This window comes from Astatotilapia calliptera, chromosome 17 (assembly GCF_964374335.1).
Source record: "Astatotilapia calliptera chromosome 17, fAstCal68.1, whole genome shotgun sequence".
NCBI lineage: Eukaryota > Metazoa > Chordata > Actinopteri > Cichliformes > Cichlidae > Astatotilapia > Astatotilapia calliptera.
Genome location: NC_137438.1, coordinates 28,234,880 through 28,258,412, shown reverse-complemented (window position 1 = coordinate 28,258,412; position 23,533 = coordinate 28,234,880). Strand labels below are relative to the sequence as shown.

The window sequence follows — 23,533 nt, the reverse complement described above, 5'->3', positions numbered from 1 at the left end:
TTTATTTGTTCTTGTTTCTAATGTCTCTGTAAAGCACTTTGAATCACCTTGTTGTTGAATTGTGCTATACAAATAAACTTGCCTTGCCTTGCCTCTTTAAAATGCAGCTCAATTAAACCTAGCTCCAAGAATAATTTTCACCGACGGTTCTGAGATAAGCTGCATGTTATTCTTGGATGCGGTTGTAGGACCGGCTTTAAAATCGCATGACAAAAATATCATACATATTAAAAAAAACTGCATCACCAACGTAGCCTGGACAACATTTGCTAGTTAGATGAAGTCAGCTATCTCATCGTAGCATATTTATATGCATATTTATAATCATACGGTTCTTGGAGTGAGCGCATACACTCATGAAGTTTAGTAACTTCAGGTCACTGTAACAAGCCCAGGTACAGTTTACCGCCGGATGGGTGCAGGACCTTGAAATGCACCGTGTAGAACGAAAGACTATCGTACATATCATAAGTTTACCAGTCTCACAAATTGTCGTCATAAATACACATTCCTTAACCGTTTATTAATAGGACCTTTGAGCTCAACGGTAATTAATTAGTAGTGGAAATAATTTCTGGTAGCATCACAGAAATGTAGCAGTGACAATAATATTGTATGCTGTAATCGTACTGGACAATTAGTGATACAAACCTGTTTTATCCTGTGAATAAAAGTATATGTTTTTGTCAGTGTACCATAATAACAGAAGCGAAACGCAATATTGTGTCAGGACAATTCACTATTTATGCACAATAAATAAAGGAGCATAGCGCGACAATTTCTGTTCAGCGCCAGACTTGCTTGTAACCTATATCACCAATTATGTTAAGAAAAATGACGCATTAACTACAACAGCAGACTGACCTTTGTGTAAATGCTTGGAGCAGACTAACCTGTGAGCTGGAGTGTTCTGGGACGTTATATTTGATCTTTGAATGGCTGCAATCCAGGCCACCCGTCGCGTCTTTGTTACTTCGGAAACATGGCTCGAACAATTTCTCTTCAACGACGTAATCCGATAACAACCGATCTCTTTACCCGTCGGCTTCCCGTGGCTGTCATGCGACCGGCTATTGCAGTTAATAATACAACGGCTTCTTGACATTTTTGTGTTTCTTTTTATCGCTGTGTGACTGATTTTAATTGAAAGCCTAGTACCGCTTGCCACGAGTTCCCAGAATCCTTTGCGGTTCTCCCCGTGAATCACGTCACATTTTCAATCTCTATATAATATGCATGTTAAATTTTATATTTGGGGTAAAATATCAAGTCTTTTCAAGTAAACCGGTTCAAGTCCAATTCAAGTCCCAAGTCATTGGTGTAAAAGTCCAAGTCAAGTCACAAGTCTTAGAACATTTTTTCAAGTCAAGTCTAAAGTCATAAAATTAATGACTCGAGTCTGACTCGAGTCCAAGTCATGTGACTCAAGTCCACACCTCTGGCATTTTGTTGTTTTGTTTTCAAGGGTTTTTTTTCCCCCCTTTAATTTAACCCTGATTAGTATGTCCTTGTAATAACAAGTTTATTTTCATTCGGATTGTCGGATACGCTTGAAAATATAACCGTTACAAAGTGAAACTGCTGGGTTTTTTGATTAGCACTAATGCACTGACGTTATTTGCTACAAGGCAAAAATAGGTTTAAATTTCTCTCTTTTATTGCATGGAGCCCCCCGTGCAATTCGCACAGCCCTGCTATGTCCTGATAGATCCCCTTTGTCCCACCTCACCCCGCCTCCTCTTCCACTCCTCTCCTCCGATCACAACAGACAGATCCTCCAACACATTCTCCCCAGGGAAATAAGCACAGAATCATTTACTCATCTCCTTTTCCTCTTGTGCCCTCTGTCTTCATCTGTTTCCCCTGTGCTGTATACTCTCTCTCTCTCTGCTCCCCGCTACCCCTTCCCTCTGTCTCTCTCTCAATTATTTTTTTTTTTTTTGCTGTTACAGGTACAGAGCCAGAGTGGAGAAAGTTGAGTCACCGGCAAAGGTCCATGTCTTCTACATTGACTATGGCAACGTGAGTAACTTTGTGACGATGAATTTGACTGACGTGTACATTCTTGTCTTTGTCCCTTAATGATGGATTATCATCATTAGAATATAAAACAAAGTGCTGGTGTTCAGGGCTCAAAACATATGCACAGTAGCAGTGCTTTTTCCTGGCCAAACCCAACAGCCAGAAGGAGTTTAGTAACTGAAGAGGGATTTTTTTTCCCATTATTATCCATCTATTCAGTCACCAGTTGTTTGCTTGTTCCCATATTTATTCAGCTGGAGTTTTTCTTTTGATGTGACTGAAGCAGACTGCTTTTATTCATTCTGTAACTATGACAAAAACAGAGCTGCCCCCCTCTCTGAGGATTCTCATTCAGTGACTCCGTGATGACGAAGGCACTACATCCTCACATACGCGTTACAATTGCGTCTCTGCCCACGTGCGTACACATGCTTTCGCATCACCATACCACCAAGTGGCTCATTCAGCCAACCCCCACCCCCGCGACCACCCTGCGGAGTTTTCCCATGATGCAGTGGAGCGGCACAGTGTGTGACTGACCTCAGAGCAGGGGACACATCGAGGTTTGGTTGGCAGATGTGATGCATCCTGGCATGTTGCTGAAAGTGTGATTCTCCGAGGCTGACCCGGCACACAGAAAGGGGAAAAAAATCAAGCTGCTATGTACCTCATTCTTTGTAGTTTTGCGTCATTTCAGTTTGGGTCAATCTGGCCTTGATTTTTATGGCTCAGGCTATTAGCTGATAATGTTGCAACCTCGCTCGGGAACAGGTCAGTACCTGAATTATTATGTGATCATTAGAAAACACAGCAGAACACTTTTGGCATTTCATTTTTAAAGCCCGCGTTCAAAGTGCTGTCAAACCAGAATATGGCGGCGATAAATCTTAACATTTTAGCCATAATAAATGTTCAAGGTTTTCTCTGTCTAGACTGTACAGACCAGTGAACACATTAGCCTAAGATATGGGGGTCATTAAATTAACTCCCCACTTCTAACGGCCATATTTGTCTGACTTTCCACCACAGTGTAGCCTGTGGTGATCAGTGATTGGTTATTGCTCACGTGTGCCCTACCTGTGTTGATATATCAAGTTTAGTGCTTCATAACATTGACATACAGTGCATACTTTTAATTTTTATACATTTTTTAAAAAGATCTGGGAGCCAAGTCAAAGCACAGCACTGAACTAACAATCGGTATTGTGAACATGCATAAAACTGTTGTTTTTATGGACTTTTCTATGACATTTTAAAGGGGACCTATTGTACTTGCTTTCTGTCATAGATGTATTGTTACATTAGTGGATGTTCATATTAAACATGGCCAAAGTTTTTAAATAATCTACAAGCAGTCACTGTGAGCCAAAACCTCAGGCTTCAGACAACTTATTATTACTTTTTGCTTTGGATGATGTCAGTGAGAGCAAATGCACTTAATAAAGATCTCCCACGCACAGCTCTGGCCCCACCGACCCACTCTTCAAACCTTTTGTTTCTGAAGGCTAGCCAATTAGGGGAAAGCTGGTTTAAAGGCAAGGGGAACAGAGGTAAAATGGCTTGTTTTATAATACTCCACTATAGTAGCTTAGAGTTGAGTTCAAGAATAGAAAATCTGGTTTTGGGAATGAATACAGCAGGTCCCATGTAATGTCAGTGCAAAACAAATGAATTCAACCTGAAATGCCTATCATAGGCACTTTAAAGATTCATTTTTGTGATTTGGTGTTGGAAGCATTTGTTGGTGACAATCAATTTGACATGTATTGCTTTCTTTACTCTTAGCTCGTAGCTAAACTAGAGAGCAAATCTAGTTTAAGCTACGTTCACGCTACATTTTGACCCTATGTGACCCATATCCAATCATGGTATGACAGTGTGAACGGCACAAATCCGATATGGGTCACTTTCGTATGTGGTACTGAATCCGATACATATCCGATGTTTTAGAAAGCGGCTGCTGTTTGAACGGTCAAGTCGCATTAAATCCGTCTTTTACGTCACTGACACAAGACAGACGCCAATTATCAGCTCTGGAGAAGTGCCCGAGAAGACATCGCGAACGCTTCCTGGCCATCCAGCGTAGATGTCAGTGAAACTGCTGGGAAGACAACGTTGGAGAAACGTGAACATTTTATTTATAGATTCTGACAGAAATCTGCAACTATCCTTTGAAGCCCTGCTCCTCTCTTAAACAGCAATAAGAATAATTATTAGGTTATTTACATTATTATGTAAATAACAAAATAACTTAAAGCAAAAATTGGGAAATGTAAAGTCCGAACTCTTTATATTAAGGGCCATCTATCAAACAATACTGTTTGCTCTGGGTCTAAACAGAGCGCATTGTGTGTGACGTCTTCTTTTGCGCATGCGGGCCGCTTTGAGGGTTCGCACTAGGGCGCGTTTGCTGTCACATTTTATTTGTAGTGTGAACAAGCAGACACAAAAATCGGATTTGATCAAAAAATTGGAATTGAGCATTAAGACCTGCAGTGTACAGATGTACAGATGGCACAATTGATACAATATTATTTGAGAGATGGGGGCTGGAATGCCAGAAATTAATAAGCAGACAATGATAACAAGCTATGTTTTTTTGTGTGGGTCATATAGGTAACAGTTCACTATCTCAAAATGTGAAACTCATAAACAGTTTAAGGTTTAAAATCTGTACTGTTTGGAAATACCATTGAGGCTTCACTGATCCTGTAACTGACCTAATTTCTTAAAAAATGGAAATAAAACAAACTCCATTTTTATGTGATTGCAATTGATGGGGCAGCTTGTAATGAACTTGTTTTGTATTGATTGTTATTTTTGTCCTTCTTTCATATTCAGAGGGAAGTTGTGTCATCCACCCGTCTGGCTCCCATACCTCCGGCCTTCAGCACCAGGACCCTGCCAGTACAGGCCACCGAGTATACCTTCGCCTTCATCCAGGTCCCCCAGGACGTAAGTGCACAGACGAGCACGCGCGCAGAGCTGAGATATGTGTCGCAGCTGAAAGCTTCAAAATTAACTTTGAGATATCGGCTTCTTCAGTCTCATTTTCTGCCAGCGTTTGAAAGTCGACTTTCCTGGCAAGACATGACAACTGTTTGAGTTTCACTTATCACACGGGGCGATAAGTCTGCAACTGACAGACGGGGTTGAGTTGTCATTCCAGGCGAGTGTTAGTGAAAATTATGCTCATACATAATGCATATTGTACAAAGCAGACACAACAATGACAAACACCAAGTCATTGATTTACTTGTTTGCACCAGATTTGAATATAATTGGGTGCCCAGACATGGTTTTATTAACAGTTTGATAGGATGGATTTCGATATACACGCTGCTTCAGCAGCCCGAACTTTCTCATGTTACAGAGCGATTAAAAGCCTTCCAGTTGCTTTGTGTGTTTGTGTACTTGGACGTCCATCTGACCATCTGATAGCAGAGCACCAGTGCATTTTTTTTCCTCCACGGCACTAATCTTCTTGTTTACATCTGAGTGTGTTTTCTCAACCTCCAGTGACCACTGGTGTGTGTTTATGTCTCAGTATGTGTGTGAGTGACTGTGTTTTGCGCGTGTCATGGGGGGTCAACCGATTGGTAGCGTTTTGAGCGAGCAGCATCCCGAATAGAAATAAAACAGAAGCATGTTTTCGTTTGGTATGTGCCCGATTGGCGCATTCGAGTGAGTGTTTACAGGGTTTGGATTTCACTTAACTCGGTGTGCGGAGCATTTGCGTGTTTTCACAAAATAATATGATCACACACATTTACAGTAAACAGAGTCTAAATGTTTAGGACGGCTGTGGAATCATTTTTACGGTCAGTTTAGAGGCTGTAGTCTGCGATGTACTATTAAATGCATTTGCATTTAATAGTGCATCGCAGATTATCAAATGCACTTAACAGTGTAAGCAAAAGAGGCTCCATTTATTCTAAAACATGGCAACCCTTTGAAGGAACTGTTTTGTTTTGTGCATCAGTGAGACAGCCTGTTGCGTTATACAGTCAAATTGCAAATTTGATATCATTATGTTTGAAAATGTAGCGTAAAGTATTTTTAATGGGCTTGTGAATGTGAGGAAACATAGCAGTCAAATAGCAGAGTATCAATCAAATCCACATCGGCACCCCCTTTAAAAACCACTGGATAGATTGGCACAGGGATGTCAAACATAAGGCCCGGGGGCGAAAATCAACCCACCAAATAGTCTAGTCTGGCCCAGTGGACATCTGATAAAAATACAGTTTACAATAAGTTTATAAATAAGTCTAAAATGTAAAGTTTTAGAGCTTTTCCTGCTGATGAAGACCTCTCACCAAAGTAACCTCATAATAGATAAATGATGAAAAAAAATGTTCACAGAAATAAATAAAGAAAGAAAAAGAGATTATACAATGACAGGACGGTCTGTGCAATGAGCTAACAGATTCTTTTTTGTCATGTCACATATTTATTCCTCACAATTAAAGCTCAAAACAACATTTTTTTCCATTTAGAAATTTTTAAAAACAGACGTTGTGTGAAATTGATTTTTTTTTTTTTTTCATATATATTAAAATTTGTCAGGGATTAAATTTGTAGTTAAACTTGTTTATACTGTGGGCTGGACGTGGCCTACAGTATCAAATTTGTTTAATATCCCTGGCATCGTCAATATTTAAGCGTAACCTAATATATCGTTGGATGTGAAAACAGAATCACTTTCACTAAAAAGGAAGAAAAAGAAGAAAAAGTGCATGTGTTCACAAGCAGGTGGTACCAGGGTGCATGCTGTCACCTGTCTCATGAGTCAGTGATGAAGTGGCCCATCTGTTGATCCAGCCCAGGGGACAGAGGCATCACCTACACCTTACAGCCTGCAGACACACACACATACGCGCACAAAGCTAAACCACATGTTGGAGGTTGACATGCACCTTACCCCTCTCTGTCAGTCTGCATCTGTTCTTTCCTATTTCTCTTTTCATTTTCCTCTTCTCTTGTGTCCGCCATCTGTTTTTTCTGAATCCTTTTACTACGTCACTCAAACTGACAGCACGTGACAGCCCACAACCCCTTTTGTACCACACCTTTGCTGCTGCACTTGAAAAAAGCTTGCTGCCTTTGTCTTGCAATCTGCAACCTGACACCTTTACACAAGATGTTCACCATCCCAAGTCATTCATTGTCAGTCGTATATCTTTCTTAACACAGTTCTGCCAGTAGCATAAGATCATTCTCCTGCCTCCTAATGCCTTTTCATATAGCGAAAATATCTTTGTAGGGGGGGGAAATGCCAAGGTACACTCTCACTGTTCTGCTGTTATGAAGGAATAACACTTCTAACTTAAAGTTTTTATTTGGAAAGAGGCACAGCGTGTTATTTCCATGACATCTCACTCCAGCAGCATCTACCACACATTTATCAGTAATTAATCCAGTTTTCTCGTGTGCATCATGAACTCTCAGCTGCCTTGCCATTTTCTTTAGTTTGCCTTTTCAGCTAATTAAAACTTTTTTTGCTAAGACTGTTCTTGTAGAAAAGATGAACACCCAAGTTATTTCTTTTAACAAATGCCAGAAAGAAGCACTCCAACCAAAATAGCCACTTTCTAATGGTAGTGGCTTATAAACAAGCCTACTATTCCATCCAATTACTCAATCACGTACTAAACTGCATCGCTTACACTGGACTGCTATCGATCTCTTCTCATTAACAGATGTGCAAATTAAGCGGTGGAAAAAATACACTTTTTCTTTTTTTGGGGGGGGGGAGCTAAAATTCCAAAGCAAAGCTCATTAGACAAAACTGTAGAACACCTGCTGACACTACGCATCTATTTTATTCTTTTCAAAATTTGCTTCAAAAAATTTTCGCAAAGAAGACAAATAATTTTTGCTTCAAAAAGAAAAAAGAAAAAAAAGGTGCTTTGTGCCGGGACAAGATGTAACATTATCTTGTCTGAGAAGTTTGGCTTGTGTTGTTTTTATTAAAAATTACATTTTCTTCATAGCATTTTAATATCGCTCAAAGCAAGTCATTTTAAAAAAGAAGTGTTTTGGTATCCGAATGTAAGCTGAGGTGCAAATGCAAACATTGTTGCCCTCAAGTGCTTCAGAAATGTCTGTTCTACACACAGTGGATGAGAGCGGGTCACTGAAAGGCACTCATTAATTTTGTATCGTCTCTTCACGAGTGTCAGTGCAATTCCTCTTCTATAGTAGTCTCTCTCTGCGTTTTTCCCTTTCCTCCTGTATCAGCTGTCTCTCTTATCTCCCTCACTCTCTTACTTTCTGACACACACTGACTCGCTCTTCCTCTTTTCCCCTCTCTCAATGTTGCCTCGAGCTTCCCTGCAGCGCCTGTGACAAGTTGGCCAGGGGGAGAGCGGGGACAAAAAAGGCCCTTAGTTTTGTGCCTAGAACAAGCTTCCCTGCTCACACACACGCACACACTCGCACACACGCACATAACCCAAGGGCGGCTAGTTCGAAGGGGGTTGCCATGGAGACAAGACCAGGGCGAGAAAGAAGGGAAGCGAAGAGATGGATGGAGTAGGGGAGAGATGGATGATAGCCAGGGACTGATTTTTGTTTCTAAGTGTCTTCTTGCCTTTGAAGTTGTGGCTCCTTTTTTTTTTTTTTTTTTTTTTTTTCCCCCACCCCGATTGCTGGAGGACGTGAGGTCAGGATTGATCTGCAGCTGTTCCACCTCCTTCTCTACCATATGTTCAAACAAATGCTGGCCTTTCACATTTGAGAAGGTTAGGAATTAGAAGAGGTAACTACCTGAGGAATAAGAAGAAAGGAGAAGACGACTGATCTAGATGAGGAGAAGGTTCAATAGGAGTCTAACCGTAGATGCTTCAGACAGACTAAAGCCTCTTCAGCTGGTTGAGTAGATAACTGTCATTTGTATAACTGACATGAATGAGGTGGTGTTATTATTGTCCAGTAGGGTTTTTCCCCCCCATTTACCAGTGTTTGTTTCCAACAGAATGATGTTACAGTTTGGCTGGTGCACATCTACACTGCTTCAATCAGTCTCTAGATTGCATTTGTGAGCTATTAGTAGTGATAACCTACTTAATTATCTCTTTCATCTTTTTTTCTTTTATTTTCTCTGTCCCCTCTTATTCATTTCTTCTATTATCAACTCAATTTTCATTTTTTTCACTCTTTAATCCAACATCCATTTCTACCCAATTGTTTCCCTCTTGCACCACCTTCCATTCCTTCCTCATCTTTTCTTAAAATCTTCTCGCTTCTTCAGGAGGACGCCCGTGCTGATGTGGTGGACTGCGTGGTGCGAGACATCCAGAACAGCCAGTGCCTGTTGAATGTGGAGTACTCGGGTGCCACCTGCCCACACGTCACAATACAGTTTGGGGACACCAAGGACGACGTGGGCCTCGGCTTGGTCAAAGAGGGCTTAGTCATGGTGGATGTCCGTAAGGAGAAGCATCTGCAGAAGATGGTAAGTGAGGAGAGGAGATGTGATGCTGGTGACGCAAGCTCTCACTGTTAGATTAAAAAAAAAAACAAATTCCTTGTTGTTTCTGTTGTTTCCATGCTGCTTCTCTCCCTTGGTGAATTGGCTGCTGTTATGTTTAGGCAACCAGACCTATTCTCAGTCTAAGTTAATTAGTCTTCTGGTCTCAACAGGGCCATAGATGTGGTAGTCGTGTAATTACATAGCTGATATTTATAGGTAGCGTTAAGATTTATAGTACTGCTGCTTTTATCAGTTCCACTACTGTAATGTTTGGGTTGAGTTTGTGTTTTGTTTTTAGACTTTTTTTTTCTTCTTGTGGAAAATAAGACATTCATGATGTGTTAAACAGAGAGAACCTGAAAGAGCTTTGTTTGAAATCAAAAAGTTAAATCCGCCTCTGTTTGTGTGCAGTGAGCTGACGCGCTGAATGATACTCTGACCTTTTCACATTTGAATTTCTGAAAATACTTCTAGCCAAATAATCAGCTGACTAATGGTTCCTTTTAATTTTAGTTACCCATATTCAATGAGGTAGGCAGTTGAAAACTGCGTTTATCCACCTGGATGTAATTCACTAGGTGTTTCAACAGGCTGCTTGTTTTGCCAGTAAAGTTTAAATGTTTGTTTCTTCCTGCTGTAAAATCCCGCAGCATGTGAAACCGAAAGCCGCCTTCACCTCTCTAAAAAAGTTAGAACCATTCAAGATTGGGAATAGCAAAAACGCATCATCATTTCTCCATGGCTGACATCTGAACCACTTTTCAATAATACAGTCTTAAATAATTTAGCCCCTGTGCCTGTTTAAAACTAGTCCTTGCTGCCCATCTTTAATTGTTTCAATGCAGTTCAACTTTGCAAACAGCGGCTGACAGTTATTCATAGTTATGGACAGTTATGGACTGCCTCCCAGGAAACAAGGCAGCGAGAGAAATATGATGTCACTGAATTTGGATCTCAGCAGTGTTCACTGTTGACAATAGTGCAAGTTTGTTGGACTGCAGTTTTAGATACACAGTGAATGTTTGGCGTTCTCACTGGCGAATGACCCGATTGCATATTATTTCACATTACGAGGTCTTTTGCTTCCTAGCAGTTAAGTAATCACCACGTTTTGGTGCTAGTTTGTCATGGAGAATTTCTCGATACATGAAAGCTAGTACTACACTGGAAGGCTGCAGATTTTCTAAATGTAAACACTGTGGCACAAAGGACTTAATGCTTATCTCATCTCACTTGTCAAACGCAAGTCTCGCAATACACATTAAAACACCTACACTTTGCCTCAGACGGTGGCCATTTTGTCAAACCACGAAGCATCACTCATGTGCTTTTCTCTCATTATGCTAATTCTCCTCGTAGACTCAAAGCCACTCTGCACATGAAAGATAAAGAAACATGGAGGATATTTATTCCTGCTGCAATTACTCCTTATGCACAAGCGCAATATTAGTCACTCTTATTTATTTCAAAATTAAAGCTCACAAAGGAACAGAGTAATGTGTCCACCAGAGTGTAATCGCTCATAAATATAATCAGATTCTATATTAATCTAAATTAGAAGCTACTGGGAAGAAGAGACTTGTCAACGCAGTGTTTCAAACAATTTATTTACTCTCCCATCCCGCCTTAGTCAATAAAGCACTGTGCATCGTTGTGAGAGTGTTTTGAACTCTGACCTCCCAAGAATAGCCAGCAGCCGTAATGCAGTCTCTGGTTAATGGTCCCTTTAGACAAAGGACGGTGATTAAAACCTCCCAGCAGTTCAACTAATAGGCTTATAGACTCCACAGATTTAGGTTTTGTTGGATCAAACAGTTCCTCTTTAGTATGCAACAGCTGTGCCTCCACATGCATTTGCCTCTTCTGTGCTGGCTTCAGACAAATATTTTGATGTGGAGAAAGCCTAACAAGCAGCAGTGTTGCCAAAGTGTTTACAAGTGTGTGTTAAGTAAAGCTCTACAGCTTTCTTGTTGATAATTCCACCCATCAAGTCGGCTTCCAAGCTCAAAGCCATCTTCCACATTCTCTTCTTCGTGAAAACAAACTCGAGTAGGATCAGACGACCTCTGAAACATCTAAACGTGGTGAATTGTGCGTCTGAGTCACACTATATGTGGGCTTATTTGCTAGACTTCTGTTTGTTGTTCTGCTCTTTATAGCATTATTAGAAATGATGAGCATCTATCGGTTTGTTGGGTGACAGAAAATCAACAATTGATTAAATGTCTTTGGTTGGCCATTTGTTTTGTTTTTTAGCCAAAAAGAATAACGTGTTAAGTAACCAAATATTGTGGAAATGAATTGATAATTAAAATACGAATGAGTTTTAGCCTGAAAGAGAACCATTAGTTTTTATAGTTTTAATCACAAATCAAAGCTGCTCAAAGTCAAACTGTTGTACAGTTCCCATTTCCCTCTTTCTTGTAGGCTGCTCAGGATGAATGTGTTCACCTTACTTTACATTTTGCTGCAGTGAACTTGGACTGTTGATGGAGAGTAATTTGTGTGCAAGGTGCATTGTGGCTGGGAGATTCATGAGCTCAACTGTGCCTGCTGCTAGCACGACAACAGAAAACGTTATCTTGAAGGTGCAATAGAGCCAAAAAAATGTACTAAAGTACAACTTCTTGGGGACCTCTGGATCATTCTTCCCCTATATAGAAATTCTCCCAAAGCTCAGTAGTGTAGTATCCAAGCATTCTTGCTTTGTACTCTGTGCTCTTTTACTCCTCCCTTCTGCCTTTTCATGCAGCTAGACTATCAGCCTCCTTGTAAAAATGACTTTTGTCCTTTCTATTTGTTCCATTTTGTCTCTGTTCTTTAGTCATTATCCATGCCTGGGCATTGGAACACGGTCATTGTAATCTGTACTCTAGTGCTAAAGCATTACGTAACAGATGGGCTGTAATGTTCACTGGCACTTCAGCAACCATTAATAGTCAGTCATAAGTGCACGGAAGGTTAACACCAGTCTTTGAGGATGGCAGTGTCGCAATAGAGCAAAAGCAGGAAGGAAAATTCATCCATTTGGGTCTTTATTTCTTTTTTCAAATACCTCTCTGCCTTAAGCCCTTCTTTAGTAGATGCTCACTATGCACACCATATGGACAGCTATCACATCTGCTGTATAGCAGTGTCATGAAAAGGTATAAACATTGTGAAAGTGTAGGTGAAATGATGATCATATACCAGCTGCTTCATCTTAAATCTCTAGTTCCACTTTAAAGGAAGGCGAGAAAGAGGAAATGGGAAGATACTGAGCCTAATTATGATCAATAGAAAGTTCTTAATAAAGAACTTACCCACTGATGTCCTTGGAAAATAAAGCACCAATTCATATAATATGAAAATGATCCAAAGCGACAGACTAACCTGAATCAGAACAGCTGTAAATATTTTAAACTGTTAACAACTGTTAATATTCACCCTCATAACATACTGGATGTGCGTAATCAAGAGATTTTAATCTCATAGTGTAATCTGTCACATGCATATGGCATATCATGTGTAGTCCATCTGCTCATGTGTTTTTATTAAGCTTTTATATTTAGATTATCTTTGTAGCTGTCTGTTCTTGGACTCTATCACTGTTCTGACATTTTAAATTCAGCTATAGAGCTCGACATTGTGCACGCTTCTGTGGTAACAAAGAGGTGTTTGTGTACTGCTGTGCTCTGACTGTTAGGTAAATTTGGCCACAGTTCGTAGAAGAAGCCAGCTGTACATGTTTTCATCAAATTAGTATCATTAATGAGCAGTAAAGCTGAACAGCCACGTTATGGTTGCCTTTGGTAGCAATATTTAGAGCGATGTGTCATTTGGTCTGATTGCCCCTGTTGGCAACTGCTGTCATTGAGATGAAGAAAATTTGTATCTCTTTACTTCAGTGTAAAATGGAGCATTTGTGTCATTTTCTCTGACAGTAAAAGTGTAGAGGGAAAAAGGCATCGGGATGCACGAGAAAACAATTTTCCATCCAGTTATAAACGCTTAAGAATGACAATGCTGTTCACTTTGGCAAACAAGAGATAATGAATGTTTGCCAAATGTCCTGTTGGAAGGTTCTGTGTACAAAGAAAGTGACTTTTTAAAAAAACACACATTTAGATCCTCTCTCATGCGCTAACCTGAGACTTGAACACAGACTTCAAGGCACAAGAGATATACTTAGCCAGCCTTAAATCGTCCTGGCACCATCAACTATCCACTCGCAGAAGGGCAGCTTTCCACACTGGTGCCCACTTAACAGACTTCTGTTTCTTTTTTCACCCTTTTTATTGTCTTTCTCAACTCACTGTTCACCTTATCTTTTTAGTTTTTTCCACTCCATCCCTTCTTTCTTGTTCCACACCTACGCAGTCCATTCCTCTGAATTCTTGTATATACCAGTGCCTCATTTCTGATTGTCATATTTCTCCCCATGTGTTCTGTTTTCAACTTTTAGTATATTTATGTTATCCTGGGCCCGAGCCATGTCATTTAGATGTCAATGGCGAGGTGCCTCATTTGGCTTTTGCTGATGTGCTGATTTGCATTTCGTCTTTCAGTGCTGTGTCATGATGAGCAAGAATCCCCGGGAATTATAGTGGAGAAGAGCTCAGATCAAACCTGCTGGTGGCCTCATAATGAGCTGTGATTCAAAATGCAGTTATGTGCAATTATTTGCAACTTACCTCAGATGTTTCTGTCCTTCAAACCCACACAAGGTCGATAATAATGCCCACAAGTTGCATGACAGATATATTATTTTCTTTCTACCTGATTGGGCGCACAAGTAATAAGTGCCTGGAGCAGATATTTTTAGCTACTGCACAGAACTTCACACTCGCACTTAATATTTCTTTATCCAAGTTGTAATGAGCCTGTCATGGCAGCTCAAGTGGAAGATGTCTGTGTGGTTAGGAGCGCTGTCGTTTGTGCTCTGCTGCTTTTCACCAGTGTTTTCTGTCAGCAGCTGCCAACAAATATGACTGATTCAAACTGTGGCGGGCCACGGTGCCGACTGTCTCACTCGGTCACCTCATCTAACCGAAGTCTGTGCTGGCCCCCAAAGTTCATTAGTGTTACAAGCTAATAATCTCCAGTTTACTAATTACAACTCAATTACAAATACAGAAGCGTCTGCCTTCACCACCATAATTATTATCAATCACCAACAGCCAAGCTGGAGTATCGACTTCGCTTCCACCTTGTTCCCCACAGAAAGGATTAAGATACCTTAACCTAATGTATATAAAGATGGAGAGAAGATCTTTACCTAAATGTTTTCGTGAGTGTGTCGGCAGAAGGTGGACTGTGGGGGAAACAGCTGTGAGGTGGCCTATTCAAAGTGAAAGCTATAATTACCAGGAACCCCTCAGGAAATATGGTTTTATTTTTTGCCTTTTATCTTCTTGCTCTGTATTCTTGCCGTATTCACACTGATGCTTTGCTTTTACCGTATGAATTTTGAGCAGCTGACTTTATAGTTGTGAAAAGCTTTGATGGCCCAGAAAGTAAGCGGAAGCTCACATGATGTGAGGTTTGTTTATTCAGACTTTTTTTTTTTCCCTTTTCCTTACACAAAGGGCCTCTTGGGTAGTGTAGTTTTCTTACAACTTGCTATAGTCCCCAGTGTTAGCTAGTAGGACAGAATAATTGTGTTAATGGAGTTTGAAAATGTAGATAAAGAGGGAGCCAAATGTGGGGAAATCAGGAAAGAGGGTCACACGTGCAGAGGGCTGCCTCCAGGGATCGCCTCTTCCATTTATCAAACCACGATTGCCCCTTTAGTCTCCAGTCAAGGGTCTCATGTGGTGAGCACCTCTGCTGCCATGCTGTTAAGGCACTGCTTTGGACATTGAAGATATGCCTCCTGGGAGTGTTGTTGCCTCTGTAGAGTAGGTTCTTTGTAACAAATTGAGGCCTGGTGGGCAAACCACGTTTCATGTAACACTGTTCCCCAAGAACAGGAGTCACATATGTAGCTGTCCCTCATGTATTTGACATGGAGGAAAGGAGGAAAACAATAGTAAAACACACAAGTGCAAACCTGGGTGATGAATACCAAAGATAAATAGTAATGTAGTAAAATTTGTGTTTGTGAAATTGTAATAAAAATGCCAATAAGATTAAACGAAGAATAACAAAAAATAGCAGGTTGGAGTTTGTGTGGCCGAGTACAGAAAGTAGGTACCCCACAGTGTATCAGATTTCCGCCGCCTCCGCCCCCAACCCAAAAAGTCGTCACCGTGTCATTTATAAATGGCTTTTAGCCATATCCAGTCCACCAGTTGACTGATTTTTCAGGTTGATGCCCTCGCTTTTCAACCCCCAACGCCTGTCACAGCCCATCAAGAGCCTCTTCATCCCCCCAAAACCCACAGGGCACACATAAACACCCCCCCACTGAGTGTCACGGGTGTGTTACAGCATAACCGCGCTCCACCAATGGCTCAATACCTAATTTACAAGTAGAGTTAGAGATGGGGCCTTTTAATGGACATTTTCTGCTCCCCGTTATTGACTGCATACACACTAGCATGCACTTTCCTCCCCTGCTGGCACTGCTCTGAGGGTCTTTTTTTTTTTTTTTGTACATGTCCTAACTGACACGCGCCACTTCACAGATGCCATTCCTTCTGCAGATGTGTACACACACACACACACACACACACACACACTGTTACGCGCCATCCTCCCTCCTAAGACCCCGGGGTGAGTACAGGAGGGGAGCAGAGGCACCAGGCTGTTTTAATTTATTCTGTTTTGTGATATGACCTTGCTGGGAAAAATAAAATGGTACTGGAGAAGAGCAAAATGTTCTTGCACAACTTTTATGAGAGTAAATTTGCACGTTAGGGTGAGATGCAGTGGTGTTATTGCATATTTACAAGAGCAGTTCCTTCCAGAACATCTGGGAGAGCACTAGACACTGTTTGCATTTGCATTTGTTGTATGTGCTGGGGGTACACGAATGTGTCCTCTTTAACTCCACGAACCTACGCTGGTGGGCTTGTCATGCCACGTTCCCAACAAAGCATCTGATCTCATCCGACAGCCATGCTGGGGGGACCAGCATGTAACAGGACGTAGTCTTAGTTTGCAGCAGACAGGGGCAATGACACTCATGCACTCGATGGAAAGGAAAGCGGTGTGCTGTGATTTCTAACACGAGATAAAACGATGGGTCATCGCAAAATGGAGTTTTGCTAATTTCATTTTATCTCGATTATCAGGTTTTAATAAGTGTTGCAGGCCAACAAGGGTAGTCTGGTAGCTCATTATTTGGCACTGTTGCCTCATAGCATGAGGGACCTAAGTTAAATACCCAGCTGGGTTATGTCTACTTCAGAAGCTTCAATTTCTCCTGCTTAGTTAATGCCAGAGCATTCACGGAAAAGACAGGATTTGAATCTGCAAAATAAACAAATAAGCCAACAAAAATAGTTAATTGTAAGCGTTTGATCATTTGTGCAGCCCTAGTAGAAAGTAAAGAAAGGATTAGGAGAAATAAAAGCCACACACAAAAAATTAATTGCCAGACATTGTAGATCTACTTTGTTTTACATCCATTATTAAGAAAATAAATAAAAAATCTGATTCAGTGTCTTTCTATCTTGTCTTTACATAAGCACCACTGTATTCCTTCAGTCCTGACACATGACAAACCTTCAAGGAGTCCCTCCCTTGTTAGCTATGCGTGGACATGTTGATTGAAAGATGTCTCATAGGACAGTCCATTGCTTAACAGTAGGGCTGAACGATTATGGAAAATAATCTAATTGCGATTTTTTGCCCCAATATTGCGATTGCGATGCGATATGCGATTATTTTTTAAGGTCTTTGTCTTCTGTATTATTAAACAAAGACAAGCAATACATCATATAGTATGGCCAATACTATATTACATTAATTTTAAACTGTTCTTTCCTGGAAGACAGACCTCTGTTATGATGACATGAGGTGATGCATGAATTGATGACTGACATTTTTATTTAACTTCTTCAATCACAACAGTATATTTGAACATACACAATAGTTTATTTTTAGCTTACAAACATCTGAGCATAAAGTGCTGACAAGGAACCCTGGTGTAAACATTAAAATGAAAGTCAGTACAATGTGCAGATTGCAGAAATATACATAAACAAAATCAGTGGCTTTACCACACTCAGTTTTTCGACATCTGTGAACTACTAGACAGTCATTCAATTAAAAAATAATATTAAATAAATAAAACTAATAAATAAAAAATACACACATCTTACTGATCTCTGCAGTCAGTAACATTACACATAAAGTGCAAACATAATAGCAATTGTATAAACACACACACAAACACGCCTTTAAAATTTAAAGGCGTGAAATTGGACGGTCTAGTTCTGATTAGCGTCACCGCTGTCTCGGTGGAGTTTAATAAACTCGGCCGTCTGCTTCTTGCTATCTAAAATATAACCAGACACTGGTGTAAATTCTCGACTGTCTCATACTTCTGTTTAATAAGTTTTCTGTTTGACGTTTAGTCAGCTGTGTGAAAACCAAGGAGGAACCCACCCGGGGGATTAATAAAGTCTTATTTTATCTAATCTAATAACTTTAATCTCAGCCAAACCGATTTACTCACGAACAAACAAAACACTGAAAAAAGCCCAACAATAACATTTTTAGGTTGTCTAAGTGACTTATATATTACGTTTAACCCGAGCAGCGAAACTCCGCGGTGATCTGAAAATGATGTGCCGGGAGTTGTGCCGTTCTCGGCCGCATCAGTAACCCTCGAGCTCCCGGCTAGCTGTCGAGCTGGTGGGTAGCAGACGCCTCTGAAAACGTCGAAGCACTTTTGCAAATATGGGATATCTTGATAAACCGAGCAGATATTTGATGTTTACACAACTACTTTCTCGCCTGAAAATATTTTAAAAGTTTATTTTGTGACCCAGAAAGATTAGTATGAGTAATTTTAAAACTTAGTAGCGGCCGCCATTGTTGGAAACTGGAGTTTGGCTGGGCCGTGCTATGAATTCTGGGATATGGTAGTAATTTGGACAGCCTTCGGCGCGTCGCTGTGACGTAATCGGTCTACAAATGCGGCCTCAGGAGGATGCAGCCCATGAATTTGGACATGTCCAGAGTATAATCGCAGCCTTTGCGGTTAGAAAATTGCACTTGATCATGTCGCGATATTATCGCAAATGCGATATATCGTTCAGCCCTACTTAACAGAGCATTCTCAACTGGAAACACCCTGAGCTGCGGACATGAAAGCTATTATTTTCTGGAAGAAGCTCTGATGACGATTCGTCTGCTGCAGAGTTTTTTGTTTGCAGTGTAGTCAAAAGGAGGCTGTGATGGCAGGCGGGGGGGACATGAAACAAGACGAAATAAGGATTGATAGAGTGGGATGAAAAAAAACGAGCAAAGCAGCAACAAAGAAATAGTGACAAAAGGCTGTTAGTGGCAGTTTTTATGTTGGAGTTTGACTGCATGTGTCTGAGAGGCTGTGCGCCTGATCATCATTGCTGCTAATGAGAAAAGTGCAACATGCACAGAGGACACGCCTCATTGTTCCCTTTCCACTCGGGTGGTTTTTAAGTCCTGTGACATCCCATATCGTCAGCGAGGACCACGTGAACACAACCGGGCACCGAAACGTCGATTAGTCACTTGTTTTTCATACACACGCCATCCAAAAATCTGACTAAATCTGGTTTTACTTTAGCATTTTCACGTGCTGTGAAATTCAAAGTCGACGCAGCTCACCTACGCACCAGACGTGCACAACCTGTCACAAAAGTGCCGCGTTAGCGCTCGCTCCGATCCACCACTTTCACACCGCATTTAGCAGAACACCACCTGGGCATGGCATGCTGGCCAGTGCGGGGAAATGCACGGTCTCCCTCCCTCGCTGCCTCTCTCACTCTCGCAGATTCACAGCCAGTCAGATACACAGATTAGTGCCAAACCGCCAGACCGACACCACCTGTCGTTCATCTTACGAGAAGCATCACGCTTACACAAAGTCTCCCACCAAGTCTTGCGTGAGAAAGTTACCTGCATACATTAACGCTGAGTCAAAACGTATTTTCAGATCCTTCCCCTTTGGTGCGAATGCGAGTATCAGATAGATGTTTTTAGTCTCAGTCTTTTACAGTAGAACTTTCTTGTTGCAAGTAATTGCAAAGAATGAAATCACATGCATTCAGGAGCACTCCCACGTACGCTGCAGCCTCCTTAGCCAACAACATATTCTCTGGTGCCAGCATCCATAGCCACTGCTCACCGTTAATGGCATCTGTCTGGCATATGGGAGCTCTGTAGGGTCATCCAGACAAGCTCACTGTCGCCCGCAGCCTTCTGCTACCTGAACCCTCTACAAACTCTGCATTTTCTTTCCTTTTCTTATTGGACTTCTTTACTTTACGTGCCATCATTTCCACATTTCCCTTCCTCCTCCATCTATATGATGACACCCTTGTTTGCTATAAAGATAAATATTCCCTTTCTTTGCCTCTCCAGACGAGTTTTACATCACTTTGTGTCACAAATGAGCCATTGTGCCTCTCTACTGGAGCCAATAGAAAAGCTATGAAAAGAAGGATCCGGGACAGGATACGTGCAGCCGTTCGAAATCCAAAGTCTGTCATCATTTGTGTTCAGTGAAGTGAAGTGAGGGGAACAGTGAAAGATGAGGGTGAGCCAGGAAAGGCACCCTCCCGACCACTGTACAAAGAGGCCCACCATGATAATTTCAGTATGGCAGCATATCATCTGTGCATATTGTGCTGTAGTGCTCTTGACTTTGCATCTTTCACAGAATACTTATCATTTGGATTCAGCCTCTCAGCTCTATGGAGTTTGGAAAAAGTGCAGATGGAATACATTTCCTCTAAAGTTGAGCTCTTTTTGGGGTTTGCCATTTGTCCTCACAAATGCAATTCTCTCTTTTGTGTTTATATATTGCCTAATCCACTTTGGCGCGTATGAGACCCTCTTCCCCATCATGTTAGCTTCCCCTAGCTGTCCAAGTGTTGCACTGGGAAAGACTGCTGTGAGCACTGAGAGCTCTCCTCCAAAGCCCAAATGGCATCACTGGCCTTTTGTGTCTGTGAAATATCTTCGGCTGGGTCTTCCATATGGTGACATCTGCCTGATGGGACCAAGATGCCAGATCCCAATGCCTTCCAAAAACAAAAAAAATCTCTCCTTTAGCTGGCTTTGACGGATGACTTGTGCAGCCACAGCACTTTCCTCAGCCGCTCACTTACATGTGCACGCGCTCACACAGACAGACAGGTCTGTTATCTTGGCTGTGCCATATGCAGCGCAGCTATCAAATCAACCTATGTGCACAAGCTAGCTAAGCAATTAAACTCCCGAGCCTCATCCACACTCGACTGTTTTAACATCTGGCATCCTTGTTCTAGATGTGTATGTGCCAACCAGCTCTTCTGCTCTTATAATCGCCTTCAAAACATGCTGAAAAACGGAGTCTTTTATGTGGAAATACAATGACTTCTCTTTCAATTGACTTTTGATTTCTTTGTGTTCTTTCATTTAAGTTGTTTTCTTTTTACTGTCATGGTTATGTCTGCCACTATGTCAGAAAAGACAGGAATGAACAAATTCATGCATGCATCGTACAGATAGTGCTTATTCGGTAGATGTGGTGCAACCTCTTATTTGTGTTTGTGTACCTCGTGCATAATTTTATCCAATATTGTGAGTGGTGGAGGACATCTCGTTCCAGGGGTCTGTTGCTTGAGCTTTTCAAGGTCCAAACATCCACTTACACTGTACCCACCTAAGCAAACTGGCTCTCTATCCCCCCCCCCCCCCCCATGACTCATCACTGGTTCATTCAATGAGGCTAAATGGCTGTTCTAGCAGAAGCAGTCAATATGCTCAACACTGCACATTGGTTTGCTCTTCTCTCCTCCAACTCCTGTATAATCCTCTCCATACTCTCAATATGTGCATATTACCTTTGAGTAGATGTTTTTAAAGCAGCACTTCTATTGAGCAAATGGATAGCGTGATATACAGTATGTGGCAGAACTATCTGGGGACTTTACAGCTTGAATAATACTTTAAACTTGTACTCTTTGTTTTTATTTCATATTAGTTTTATTTATCACAGATTAGAAAGTTTAGATTTAAAGATTTTATCAAAAAAATACACCCTGAGATGGCACATGCTCAAGTTTCTAGCCTAGACTCAGTTGCTTTACCATAATGTCATAGCTTAATTCCGCTTTTTAAGGCATCGGGTTTTAGCATTTAAGTTCATTTGCAGACTTTGATAGTTCATTGTTGCATAGCCTTTGGTGAATAAACATCAGGTTGGCTGTATTTGCTATTTACAAGTTGATTCAATGTTATCTCTTGGCTCTAAGTTGAGATAACAAATAACTATGATTACTTGATACCTTTTCTTCTTTTTTTTTTTTTTAAAGAAAACAGCAGATCTGTATCTTCGGTTCCTTTTTACACTATTGTATGTTTCTAATTAGCTGAATTGATTTTGCGCTTCTGGTTGAGAAAAAGCTCGATTCAACTAAACCTGCCGGAGCCTATCGGAGAGTCAGTGAGTGAGGCTGTCGTTACAAAGTGCCGTGCAGTGTTGTTTTTATAGTTGTAGCTGATTAATTGCACAGCACCTACAGTATCCGTTACAATGCTTTTTGTTTAGCAAACAGTTGCTATAGTTAGCTATACAGTACTGCTCATAGCTGACTCTTTCCTTGTTAGTTTTCACTGTTCCACAACCTTACTGTAAAAACAAAACAAAAACAAGACAACTGGTTTTGTACAAAAAGAGGAAAAAAACACCAAAGGAGAACACCTTGAAGGTGTCTTACAAATGCACTTGTTTAAAAAAAAAAAAATCTTCTGCACACCATCGACGTGTTGGCCCAAGGCTGGAAGGCATGAGTATGAGAGTCACTCTTATCTTGAGTGACTTAGCATGAAGTGATGCCACTCCCATTGGTGGATTAACTCAGTTACAGAAAGCGTTGCACTGGAACATGACGTCGGGAGCTCCGTGTGCTTCCTTTGCATGTTTGTGTGATCTGCATCGCCCGCAGTAGCATAACCACTTTGTGTCTGCGTGTTGTTTCGATCTCGTTGATCTTCAGAGAACATTGCGCTCCTTCCATCTAGTGCTGAAGGGGAGGGTGAGCGAGTACCCTTCTTTATAAAAAGTGAACTTTGTGCAAAAAAAAAAAAAAACTTGTAAATTTCCATGTATGCAGGTAAAAGAAATGTCTCAGGGGCAGAACAGGTTGAAAGGATGCATTGATTCACCTTAATCCTTTAAAATCCGACGGGTGACGCAGGGATGTGATATGCTAATGACTTGTCTCTTTCTGCCTCAGGTGACAGAGTACCTGAACAGTCAAGAATCTGCCAAGAGTGCCAGGGTAAGTCACTTCATCCCAGCCACCATCTTATTGTCTGTCGTTTTCTATTTCTTTTTCCTTTTTTTTTTTCCACTTTTCCGTCGCCGCCTCTTTGAGAAATCTACTGATGCCAAAACAAGAATACATTACAACACTAATTACTCTCCCTTGGAAACTATCAGAGAGAAAGTGTATCCTCTCCTCGCTGCTTTTTCTCTTTCTCAAGATGTCACACATTACATTGGCAGTCCGCATTGTCCCATATGGACTGCTGCCCACAGTCTGTGCAGGTCCGTTCTTTGAAAGTAGGGGGTGGGGATTTGTGCAAAAGAGTGCAGTGGGGATAGTGAGGAAGGAATGAATAGGATTTAGGGTCTAGCACACTGGGCTCTCATGTTGGAATGAGTCGAGTCGGAGTTTTGACATAACAATCCGCCGCAAATGTATTTATTCTGTGACCAGTAAATTGTGCGGCCAGCCAAGTGAAACTGGCAGCAAAAGATTGGAAAGGAACCCAGGAAATGTAAAAACAATAAGTGCTTTCAGACCAGAGAGTTCTAGGGACTAGTTGGTGGGGGGTTACAATTTAATGTGTAGTGCTATCTCGCGCTATGTGTAGCACAGATGGACGGGGAGGGCTGCGAGAGTCCAG

At 41.2% G+C, this 23,533-nt stretch overlaps 1 protein-coding gene and 1 long non-coding RNA gene across 2 annotated transcripts in view; one reads left to right on the top strand and one right to left on the bottom strand.

The window, feature by feature from the left end:
- The window catches only part of snd1 (staphylococcal nuclease and tudor domain containing 1), a 179,187-nt gene that overhangs the window by 152,582 nt on the left and 3,072 nt on the right, over positions 1 to 23,533 (top strand). The window contains exons 20-23 of the mRNA XM_026146181.2: positions 1,953 to 2,022; positions 4,864 to 4,977; positions 9,278 to 9,481; positions 22,858 to 22,902. Of these exons, the coding sequence (XP_026001966.1) occupies positions 1,953 to 2,022; positions 4,864 to 4,977; positions 9,278 to 9,481; positions 22,858 to 22,902 (433 nt within the window). The remainder of the gene's footprint in view (positions 1 to 1,952; positions 2,023 to 4,863; positions 4,978 to 9,277; positions 9,482 to 22,857; positions 22,903 to 23,533) is intronic.
- Positions 6,456 to 23,533, bottom strand: part of LOC145421505 (uncharacterized) — a 42,681-nt gene continuing 25,603 nt past the window's right edge. Inside the window, exon 2 of the long non-coding RNA XR_013902884.1 lies at positions 6,456 to 6,881. This is a non-coding gene — a long non-coding RNA (uncharacterized LOC145421505). The remainder of the gene's footprint in view (positions 6,882 to 23,533) is intronic.